General features: G+C 35.8%; 1 protein-coding gene across 3 annotated transcripts in view; it reads left to right on the top strand.

Annotated features, from left to right (window-relative positions):
• The window catches only part of TUSC3 (tumor suppressor candidate 3), a 195659-nt gene that overhangs the window by 83276 nt on the left and 99535 nt on the right, over nt 1-12848 (top strand). For all 3 annotated transcript variants that reach the window (XM_032618595.1, XM_032618594.1, XM_032618596.1), the window contains 2 exons: nt 6007-6124; nt 10498-10638. In XM_032618595.1, coding sequence (XP_032474486.1) covers nt 6007-6124; nt 10498-10638 — 259 coding nt within the window. The remainder of the gene's footprint in view (nt 1-6006; nt 6125-10497; nt 10639-12848) is intronic.

Below are 12848 nucleotides of genomic sequence, written 5' to 3'. Positions count from 1 at the left end.
CTTTATGCCAACAGATAGATTCCTAACTAGAAGCAAGATGTGTAGAAAATTTTGCTTGTTGCTTTGGTGCTCTAGATTCTAAAGGAGAATATGTAAGAAATAGGTCATATCTTCATTTATATAGTATTTTAGTAGCCACATATATTTTCCCAACTAGACCAGTATAGTAATGTTCTGAGTGGTTTACAAACATTTATTTTCTCCTCCTCTAATACATTATGCACACTGTTGCCAGATACAGCTTTCTTAATTAGTATTTTGCATAATCTACTTCTTTCAAAACACTTGTAGTTGTTCACTAGTTACAGAATAAAGTCAAGATCTTATTTATCTTTCTCCTGGAAGAGAGCTTCCAGTCTATTCTTTCCTTATTTTCTAACATGAAACTTAGTTCTGTTATTTGACTACATAATATACATTTCAGACTGGGTAGTCTTTGTTTATACTGCTTCTGTTGCCTTCATATTCTCTTCCTGTCCTTCCTTGATTATTATAATTTTAGTCCTTCCATTCTTTTCTGAATATTTTCACATTCACACTTTGTCCAGCTGCTCAATCCACTGTGATCCCATTCTCTTCTATATGCTGTATAGCATCTACAATCTGCATTCTTTTTTCAATATATGTATCTTACTTGTGTGTTAGTGTGTGTCTATTCTGTTCTCTGACAAGCTTCTTAAAGGCGGAGACTGTGAGGTACACTTTTTTATTATTGTAGCATATATTAAAACGCTGAATAAACATCACTGATGATTAAGATCTAGATTTTATATTTCATATGAAATTGATTTAGGAACATGATGTTAGGAGATGATTTAGTCCTTATAATCTTTCAAATCAAGACCACTATTCCTTTGACAAATAGCATATATTTGTGATGGTACAAAGATTTAAGGTGTTTCTTTTTTTCTTCCTAAGACCACCGATACCGTGAAGCAAATTGGCCTTAAAAGAGACATTAACCTGTGACATAAATCTGACTAAGTGGGCTTTTAGTCAGACTGTCCAGAATTCAAAATCTCTAAGTTAGTATTATTTAGTTTTAGGGTATATGTAATATATTGACTCTTTAGGAAAGTATATTATTCATCATCAAAGCTTTATTAAATACCTATTCTGGACAATCACTGCATAAACATAGTACGCATAAGCAGAATAGTATATGCATAAAATAAACAGCGCTGCACGGCAGCTGAGAATTTCCATTTCTGACAGTTGCCCGAAGTATTATAGAGAATTGAAGTGGCTTCTGAGGGAGGGGCATTTTTGAGCAAGCTTTTGAAAGAAGGGAGGACATTTTAAGCAGAGGATTTAATGATTTAAAGCTTAAAGAATGAACACAGGGTGTCACAAAACGGAGAGACCCTTTGAGCATGTGGTATGTTCCTGCGGATACAGACTGTAGATGTAAATTGTGGCCAGGGGATAGAGGCTCTTGTTTTCTCTTCTGCCCATGGTCTTCGTTATATAGGCAGTGGGGAACTCTTTAGGACTTTGGAACAGAGGATAGAACCCACAGTTGATTACTAGGAAATTAAACTGAGGAAGTGGATGGTGTAGAAAACAGAGTTTGAAGGCAAAATGAATTCATCCTCTTTGACCCCTCAATACGACTTATCACATTTTCTCGTTTTATTTTCTTCAGAGTATTTCCAGCTGTCTGACATTTTGTGTATACTTGTGTGAGGCATCAGTTTCTCACTAGAGTGTATTCTCCTTGAAGTCAGGGCCCTTGAACTTATTATTCAGTCCTTCATTACCTGACACATTGTTGGCACTAATATATATTTGTGGAGTGAATTAATGAGTGAATGAATGTATACTTAGTAGATTCTAATAGGTCTGGGGTAGGTTATAACATTATAAGGGAAAAAAGTTCAAGATTATCCCAGTCTTACGTCATTCCATAAGATACTATACTCAGATGTTGAATACTAAAATTCGATAGTATTTTTCCTGTGTATTTTTCAAAATGAAGCATTTTCATTTCTCAGAGCATCATTATCATAAGAATGCCAGTTTTTGCAGATGTGCCATTTCCCTAAGTTTCATTTTAAAAGTTAAAATGTGCTTTTGTGTAAGATGTCCTTTTGTGTAAAAATAAACTGCTTTCTTAATTGTTATGCTATCGTTTTAACGGTTTTTTTTAAGGCCGCACTGGTCTCTTAAGGTTCATTAGTACAGAGATGTTCAGATCTACTTAATCATCAGTGCCAATACACCGTGTGACACTACTATACATTTTTTCTTTGAAAATCAATGATGAATAATTACCTGTAACATTATATTCCATATGACAAAAATCACCTCAGATTTTAGGGCTCATATTGGTCCTAATTCTGCTTTTATTTAGGGTTCGAAGAGGAGCCGTGAGGCACTGTTTTAAATAGATGAGGGGAGGGTGTGAACCATGTAATCCGCGTGTATCCCTCCAGGAGACAGAGAGCATGTTCCCATTTACATCACAGCTTCATCTCTCCAGTACCTTGAAGTCTTTCCCTTCCCAGCCCTCGTGCTTGCTGTTCCTGCTCTCCGAAATGTCCGTTCTCCAGCTCTTTTTTTTCAGTGATGGCTTTTTCTCATCCTTGGGATTTGACCATTAGTGTCGCTTCATCTGAGAAACCTTTTATGACTGCGTCATCTGAGTAGATCCTCCATTGTTTTCTGTAATACAATTCCATGTAATTTTTTTTCTCAGTGTATATCTTACCTTTTAATGATTTTCATTTATTTGGTTGTTTATTATATGTCTCCTCACTAAAACGTCAACTCCATGAAAGCAGAGACCTTGGAGATTAGCTCACTTCTTGCTATTAGGTGCTCAGGTTAAATCTTATTTAACCACCAAAGTTTTGAAAGTTTGTAATTATTTCATTTGAACAGATTCAGAATGTATACAATATAGTTTTCTGCCTAGGGAGCACAGTGCAGTCTCAGGCTGATCTTTACAGTGGTCGGTTTTTGTACTGTGCTGTCTTAAAACGTGCCCTTAAGGTCTTTATGCTAAGTGACCTCAGATTATAGCCTTGTTCATATTTAGCCCACTTAAATATATTTTAATCATAGCACTGTTATGTGCTCCTTGTTAATAAAAAAGGGCCTAGAATGTCCCTAGCCCTTGCACTCACTTATTTGCAGACTTAGCCACAGGCAATCACTGTTATTCCTTTGTGTTTTTTTCTTCTGGTGTTTTTTTCATACCTCTAAGTGTTAGTCTTATATATTTCATGCAGTAGACCTGATCTTTACATTTCTGGCTCTAATAGGTGAGGATTTAACTCATCTCACCCCTTACCATTTTCATAGTTTTTATTATTTTAAACAGTAAATAGCACTCTTCTATTTCTTGTTCATAAGTGTTAAGTGATATCTCTTGATTCCCTAAGTCGAAGATTAGCAAGTACACCTTCTTCCTCCCTTTTACCTACCAATCCTGTATTGTCATAGTTGATAGCTCTTACCTTCTGTACTGTAACCATCATTACATCTGTGCTCTGTCTGTAGGTTGACTTATTGTTTCTACAGAAATAGCATCAATTACAAAGTAGTAGGTTTTTATTATGGTTCCTTTTCCACAGTGCTGTTGTTTATGACCCCCTCCCTGACGCAAAAGAAAATGTTCAAAATGACTGCCTTTTCCCATCACCTAGCAATCAAGATTATGATACATTTTAATTTTCTTCTTCTTTGGACCTTGCCTTTTAGATTCATTTTGTTGTTGTTTTTCCTGTCGCAGGACCACACGTGCCTTAATGATAGTCTGGGCATCGTGCCACTCTTTCTAATTGTAATGGTTGCTTACAATTGGTTCTCTTCATCTTGAAGTCCAAGTAAATTCCTGTCCTGATTTGTATTTCATAGCTTCGTAGTTGGATCACAGCTTTCTTACACATCTTCCACCTTGCCTACTGCATCATATTTCTAGTTGCCCTTTTACCTTCATTACAGTTCTTCTATCACACTCTCATTTTTACCATTTCTATCAATTATAGCCTAAGGTAATTTCATATGACTTACATTTTTTCAAACGTGTTTATTACAAACTTAATCGTTTGGCTTGATATACAATTCTAGATTGAAAATAACATGCCCTCAAAACTCTGAAGGCGTTATTCTGTTATCTGCCAGCCTCTAGTGTTGTAAAATATCACAATATGTTGGTCTTTTCTTATTCCTCTTATTCAGAACCTGGGAAGTAATTTTAATTTGAATACCTAGTCTCCTTTAATTGTATTGTGTTTCCAGAAAATTTCCTTTGTCTCTTCTCTTTTTGGGGCTCCTTCTATGTGAAGATTGGGCTTATTGGATTATATGCCTAGGTACCTCTCTCCTTCCTCCCACCAATATTGTCCACCTGTGTCCATTTTGTTCTTTGAATTTTATTTAACTCTATCTACTAATATTGGTGTTTCATTTGAGAAATCATATTTTCTATTTATAAGTGCTCGCTCTTTTACTTTCCTTGCTCTTTTTTTTTTTATATATGGCATTGTTATTTTTTTGTGAATACTGTTGGCAAAAGCAACAGTATGATCATCCTGCCATGGGCTTTGATGATCCTGCATGTTCTTGCTGGGCATGCCAAGAATGCCAAGGGTTGTGTGTGCGGTGACAAGCCTTAAGGAGTGACATTATTTGTTTCACTGAACAAAGCATGGGGTTTATCATCATGTGCTATAAAAACAGTAAGTCCTCCAAACTCAGTATGGCTGTCCTGTAACACAGTGAACTGTGTGTGCAGGTATTCAGGAAGGGCCTTTTGTGCTACCCCATGAACTTGGGGGCATGGGGAACTGATGCAAACAAACACGAAGAATAAATTCCATAAGGTCTCTAACCCAGGAGTCTCAGGGCTTCTGGCAGCATCCATGAAACAGTAATAGGCTAGCTCGTTAGCAGGATGAAATCTCAGAGCCAGCATCTCTGCTGCTTCTAATCCAGTATTTTTCCTAGCTTCTCCTTGTACTTCAGTCTTCTCTGGGATTGTAACTTCCTCCATCAAAACTTTTCCACTAGCCTTATGTTTTCCAGATAGTTCTTGAACTCGTTTATCTGCTGCTGACTCCACTCCAAGTCTTTTTGTGACTGTGGGGTTATACCTTTTTATATCTATACTTCTTTTGGGAGAGACTCCCCAGATCTCCTGTGAATAGTCAACCGTATGGAAGAAGCCCCCTCCCCTCTTTTTAAAATTAAAGTTTTAGCAATCACTGTTGCTTCTTTTTCCATGACTATACCTACATCCTTCTAGCAACACCGTTTCTTTATTTCCACTCCCTGCCTTCACCTAAATATAGAGCTTTAGTACCTGGCATATCAACAAAATGTCCAGTAGAAACAAATTCAAAATAGGAGTAAATATGCTCTTAGAGAAGAGCTTGTTTGTGGCATTTGGTTTAGCTACTCAAATTTTTGCTTACTTTTAGGTGTGAATGTAAATGCATTTTTAGATAGATGGAATATATAAAGGTGCAGTACAACTGTATTTACAGTTTTAAAACATATATCCATGATTTTTATTTCTCCATTAAAGTGAATTCCAAAATTCTTAAAAATTGTTCTATGCCTGCTACTGAAAATCATCAGAAGATTTAAGTTATATGTATAGGAGATGGCACAAAATGATTTTATCCCCTGTAATAAGAGTTGTCGGGCTTCTTATTTAAAGGGTCAGGATGGGCTTTTTTGCCCACACGCTTTCTATTAGAACTCCTCCACTCTGCCCTTATGTAGTGTAATAGCAAACATAGCAGTAAGTAAAGGAATCAGTGTGGCTGTGATGCAGTAACCCTTTATTCACGAACGATAAAGTTTGAATTCTGTATAATTTTTACGTCATGGAATATTCTATTTTTTTACCTCTGTTTAAACTATAAAATCTACTCTTAGCTTGCAGTTCATACTAAAACAGACCAACTCTTGTCCCAGAATTACCTGTTTTATTAATAGCTTTGTTAATGTTTCAATACTGATAATGTTTCTACTCTGTCCCATTATCCTTATCAGGCAAGCTAACGAAGAATATCAAATACTGGCTAACTCGTGGCGCTATTCCTCTGCTTTTTGTAACAAACTCTTCTTCAGTATGGTGGACTACGATGAGGGAACAGATGTTTTTCAGCAGGTAAAAGAGTTTTATTTTAATAACATATTTAATAGAGTTAGTTAAGATTGCCGCAGCTCTGTTTGCCAGATAAAAATACAATTCAGTGCATGCAATGAGTAGTTATTAATTATGTGATATGATTACAATAATTACAATGTTACCTTTATCAGTACATAGTTTTTGCCATTAGTGAATCAACACATTTTGACTTTTCCATTATAGAGGAAGTGTGATTGTCAGCATACAGTGGCAGTTTACATGCATTAGCCTTATTTTGATATATTGTGTGTGGTTTGGGTGGTATTTTGCATAAATTTGTGAAATTTTATATAAGATTCAGTGTAAGTTTTACTTAACCTTTATGCTGTTTTGGGGGGATATAAGGCCTTTAAGGGGGTAATTAAAATTATATGAGGTCATAAGGATGGGACCCTCACCCAATGGGACTCACGTCCTGCTTTCTATAAGGATACCAGTCCTATTGGAATTTGTCACGATTACATCATCATCGCTAACATTGAGTCCTTATAAGTCCAAGGACTCTTCTAAGTACTTCGTGTGTTTTCTTTCATTTAGCTTCATAACAATCCAAAGAGAAATATGTTTTTTTGTTTTGTTTTGTTTTTTTGCGGTACGTGGGCCTCTCACTGTTGTGGCCTCTCCCGTTGTGGAGCACAGGCTCCGGACGCGCAGGCTCAGCAGCCATGGCTCAATGGGCCCAGCCGCTCCGCGGCATGTGGGATCTTCCCGGACCGGGGCACGAACCCGTGTCCCCTGCATCGGCAGGCGGACCCTCAACCACTGCGCCACCAGGGAAGCCCAAAATATGTTGTTTTTATCTCTATTTCATAGATGAGGAAATTAAGGTATGGAGAGGTTAACATCACTTGTGCAAGGTTACAGAGTTAGTATATGGAGATAATAAAATAAAATGGTGATAGAATTTGAGCTCAGCTGTCTGGCTTCTTGATCCCTGCTGTTACCCTGCAGTTATTAATTTCTTGTATTTATCACTACTTGATCATGCCTTTCAAATGTAAAACTTAGTGCCATACCCAGCATTGATTAGTTTGGGTATCTTGGTCTATTTTATTTTTCTCACATGTGACACTCTGGTGCAGTTCTTTACCATGTCGTGGAAAAGTATTTCGTTCTGTAAAGACTCAAGCTAATTGTAAATGGTCCATTAGTGAGTGTTTCTGCTTACTTGCTTCCAGATTGATAATTCATTCTTCTTTGACAGTTTCTAGTTGAATAGAATAAATTCTCTCTTTTTGCCTTCAATACCCTTTACTCTTGGGCTTTCCTATTAGTATTCTTCATTTATTTTTTTCTTATAAATTTATTTTACCTTTTGGGCATGTTTCCTTTTGTCCGTCTATTCAGGAAGTATTATTGAATTGGTGAGAAAAACATACATAGTTCTTCCCCATAAGGAGCTTATAGACTAGGGAGCTAATAATATAAAAATAAAGAAAAACACATAAACATAAATGTGTAATTTCAAATAACCTTGTAAAGGTAAATTACAGTACTATAACATCCAAATATTTTTTCATGTAATTTATACGTCTGTGTAGAATCTCAGGAGACTTGGCCTTAGAGATCATCAGATGGTAGTGCTATATATATAGCATTTGGTATATACAGGAATATATATGTTCATGCAGTATATACATGAATCCTCTCTGCCATCTTAGAAAACAGTCACCCAGGTCCAGTCTGATTGCTAGAGCAGAGGCTTCAAGCCCAAACATCTACCCTGGCCAGGCGTGGAAGCTGAATGAGGGAAACCAGTTACATGAGTTTAGTTTCATTATGGGATCTTTGTTTATGTACATACTTAGTATATTAAAAACATTAGTTCTTCACTTGAATAATTAAATATGTTCCGTCCTATCTTTATTAGAACAAAATCTTTCTTGGTCTTTTTTTAAAAAATAAATATTTAATGGAAACACTCAAATTTCACTTTTTTCCTAACTGCTGTAAGAAATAAAATCAGCAGAATGCCATGCAGCTGACCGTTGGTTTCACTGGCATGGGTGGGGCTACAGCGGACTGGACAGGACCAGCCGACCCAGTGAGGGAGATGCAGCTCAGCTCTCTCTCTAGCGAAGAAATGCATGCTAGTGGAGCTAGATCTGTTTTTCAAGTAGAGACCCAAATAATGAATTTTTATATGAAATTTCTCTATCTTTAAAATGTTGGTAGCTAATTCGAATTAAAGAAAACTAAACAAAATTATGGGACAAAGTAATCCTTCCTTTGTGCTAGGTACTGACTATATAGGCTGCCAGTATATAAACATATAGATATATTGTTAGATATAATTGTTGAGTTCTTTTATATGCTTTAAACATTTTTTTAAACTTTGGCATAGGTGTAAGAGTTGAAGTCAAGGGCTTCCCTGGTGGCGCAGTGGTTGAGAGTCTGCCTGCTAATGCAGGGGACACGGGTTCGAGCCCTGGCCTGGGAGGATCCCACATGCCACGGAGCAACTGGGCCCATGAGCCACAGCTACTGAGCCTGCGCAGCTGGAGCCTGTGCTCTGCAACAAGAGAGGCTGCAACAGTGAGAGGCCCGCGCACCGCGATGAAGAGTGGCCCCTGCTCGCCGCAACTAGAGAAAGCCCTCGCACAGAAATGAGGACCCAACACAGCCAAAATAAATAAATAAATAAATAAATAAATTTATTAAGAAAGAAAAAAAAGTAAAGTCAAGATTGTTTTTAATTGAAAAATTTCCTCAGGTTAATTTTGAATCGGCAGAATTCCAAACACAGCACTGCTTTGTTTTTCCAAAACCTAGCCCCTGGCTTAGCAATGAGAGTTTTCATTTTAAAATGCAGCATTGCATAAAAGTTATAGCTGCTAATGATTTTTATGGGGAATTATAATCTACAAAAATAGCGAAGTGTATATTTTGTTTTACTTGGGAACTACTAAAAGGTTCTTAATGCGTATGTTTTCTTTCTTGCTAAGTACTGAATCGCATTTTGTTGAAGTACTCTCTCTAAACTGATGTTTTAAAGCACTGTCGCTGTGGTGTCTGGATATGATATTAAGAACAAGTGAAGAAATTTGACAATCTCTGGCTTGTTGGAGACTTGTTTGGAAAGTAAATTATATGTGATTCCCGTGTGATGGCTGAGGCTAAGTGTCTGACAGCAGGCCAACAAGTTAATGTTGTGTTAGAAGGTGCTGTGCACTAGCAGTCAGGAGTGTGTTGTACCCTGCTTTGTGTAGCCTTGGGAATTTGTACATTTTAATTAAGATGAAAGCTTTGAATTGTATTTTTTTAACTCTAAAATTCTAGGATGTGAAGTGTCCTAGCGTGGAGTTTCTGATTGTCCTAACGCAGGGACTTCCTCTCCCTTGAATCTTACATTTACATATTGGCTGTAGCTATCTCTTGTGCATCTGTCAGGAAACACATGAACAAAATGTGGAGGGGGAGAAATCACAGGGAAGAGAGGAATTGGTGACTGTGTTCTGTTCAATTTAATAAAAATTGCTAAATGTCCGTAACATGCAGGCCCACAGCTGGTACTGCTGTATCTTTACCTTGATGACAGCAAGCATGATCTGATGTTTGTTGTTACTTCAGTTTGCTTTTTATTCTCATTATTGGGGAATTCTGAACTATATATTGGAAGTCAGGGCCAAAAATCTCTTTGCCTTTCATTTGAAACATTTTTCATAATTCTCGGGCAGCAAGAGTTTAATCTGTATGTATGTTTTGCAGTTTACTCCTCAATGCAAATTAACCTCATATTTGTTTTTAGATATGATATTGTTTATACTAGAGTAGTGTTTTAGTCAGTATACTTTTCAAATGGAGCTTGCCTTTAGAAAATAGTTATGAGATATAACCATTTTGAGACAGTTGAAATAATGGAGTTGAACAAAAGTCTTTAAAGTTTTAACAAAGAAGTCAATATACTTGAAATTAATTACATGATATATCTTTCATCAAATGCCGGTCCTTTTTCTTTAATAACTGCTTAAGAAGTGAAAACATTCCATGTACCACCAAATTACAGCGTTTCTATTTTGCACTTTGAATCATTTCATTCTTTAGTTGTAGAATTCTAGAAAATAAAGATGGAAATGGCCGATGAAATAGATGATGCAGCTGAGAACGTGAATGATGTATGTTAAATGTGAAGGTTCGGCAAGCTTGGCCTAATCCCTAAGTTCTTTTCTATCCAACAATATAGTAAGATGACTAAAAACAGTAGTTAAGCTCTGGAAAGCCACTTGGATTTTCATAATAAACGCTATCTTTCCAGAATTCATGCAGGAAAAAACCCCATAAAATGTCAGATGAAGGATATATGAAGATTGGTGGGATATTGTATTTAGTATGTTTTATCTCATGTTTTACAGCTCAACATGAACTCTGCTCCTACATTTATGCATTTTCCTCCAAAAGGCAGACCCAAGAGAGCTGATACTTTTGACCTTCAAAGAATTGGATTTGCAGCTGAGCAACTAGCAAAGTGGATTGCTGACAGAACGGATGTTCATGTATGTTCATATTCCCTACCAGTTTTAATAACAGGCTAATTAGTGTGGTTTGGTAGAACATTGTAATAAGGCCACAGGATTTTTTTGTTTTGTTTTTTTCAATTTCTCTATGGAACATTTCTCCTTGCTTCAGGAAAACTGCATCTGATAGCTGTAAGTTCAACTTTGAGTTAGGTGAATTTAAATGGTTTTTAAAATAATGGCTCTTAAAATATCAGGGAACCATTAAAGAATACGTAAGCTAGGCACAAAGTAATTTCACAGGCTAAAAAATACACTGACTGTTGCTCAGCAGTCTTAGTAATCAAAGAAATTCTAATTAAAAAGCCAGATGTATAATTTTTAACTATCCTTTGAGCAAATAAAAATGGGATAATACCCACTTTTTCATGAGCCATGTGAGAAAATGCCACTGACATATACTGTGCTTGGGACTATAAATTGGTGTAACTATTCTAATGGCATGTGTCATGTCTTTATTTTATGGAATTTAACTTAATAACTCCACTTTAAGGAATTTAACTTAAGGATATAATCAGGAATGATTTAAATTCTTAACCATAGGAAAAAATTTTTAAATGTTCATTTTAATGGAAAAAATCGTAAAGAAATCAAATGTGTAAAAATAAGAGACTAATTAAATGTGCCAGAGTCTAGACAGTGGTTTGCAAGAATATCTGATGTAGAAAGAAGCTTAAGGTATAACAAGTGAAAAAGTAGGTTAGAAAAATAGTCTTTATAAAGCATAAATATGAGTGTAGATGTATAGACAGTTTATTCAGCAAGTAAATGAACAAAAATGTTGATGATAGTTCATGTCTGTGTGGAGCGCTTAATGTCACCAGAATGTTCTACAGTGAACAATTATAACCAGCTACTTTAAAATTATATTTACCTTAGAAGTAATTCAGAAGCATTGATTTTTACCATAAGGTGTAAACACATTTATTCTCAGTTGAGAAAGACGTCTCTCATATTATACTACCGTCATTGTAAATAAAATAATATAGGTATTAATGATATTTCGGTGGCTAAACTTACTTCCTAACTCATCAGTTTTTTGGAAATGTTTTGGCAGATATTCAGCTCTACAATGTATCATTTATTTGGTACAAAATATTAAAGGTAATATGGAAAAGTACTATTAATTCTTTATAAGAAATACTAAATTTTAATCAGAAATGATTCTAACCTATTATCATACTTATACATTGTTAGTAGATATATATTAACAAATGTGGATCTATTTATAAATAATTTCAAATTAAAAAGTTCCACAGATGAAAATAGTATAAATAGTTCCAGTGTATACCCTTTATCAGGATTCACATAATGTTGACTTTTTACAACTTTTGCTTTGCCATTCTTATTCTCTTACCTCTCCCCCACCCTGTCTCTCCACACATGCTTACACACCCACACACAGTCTTTTTCTGAACCATTTTAAGGTGAATTGCATCTCCTAAGAAATACATGAAGATGGTATGGTTATCACCTTCACAGATTTACATTGGTATAATATTTCTATTTGAGCTATGGTATATATTCTAGCTTTGTCAGTTGACCTAATACTATCCTTTAATAATATTTTCCCACCTTCAGTACAAGATCCAGCCTAGAGTTAGGTATTACATTTACTTGTCCTTTAGCCTTGTTTAACCAACTTATCTAAAACTTTGACATCTTGAAGAATATAATCCTCTCGCACTTTTTGAACTGAATGATCCTTATTTGATTTACCTGATGTTTTTTTTTTTTTTTTTTGACTGGATTCTGCTAATGCATTCTTGACCACAATACCACAGAGGTCATGTTTTGTTCTAACTACATGTATAGCCCATGATGCCCTCTGTCCCTCATTGGTGATGTTAATTTTGAACATCTTATCATGGTGTCTTTCATTTCTCCATTATGTAATTACTATTCTCCCCCTGCCACTTTCTAATTAGTAAGCTATCTATGTGGAGACACCTTAAGATCATGCAAATATCTTACTCCTCATCAAAATTTTGTCAATATTTAGCATCCATTGATGAACCTTGCCTGATCCAGATTTTATCATGATGGTTGCAAAATGATGATGTTCCAGTTCTAGCACTTTGTCCATATCTCTAGTTGGCTCATAGCATTCTACTGTAAGCAAGAGTCCTCCCCTCTTTATCACTTACTCATTCATTGGTACAGACTCATGAATTGCTTTTTTTTTTTCC

This window comes from Phocoena sinus, chromosome 21 (genome assembly GCF_008692025.1).
Source record: "Phocoena sinus isolate mPhoSin1 chromosome 21, mPhoSin1.pri, whole genome shotgun sequence".
Lineage (NCBI taxonomy): Eukaryota > Metazoa > Chordata > Mammalia > Artiodactyla > Phocoenidae > Phocoena > Phocoena sinus.
Note: the sequence above shows the minus strand (reverse complement) of the source record. Positions and strands in the feature narration are given on the sequence as shown.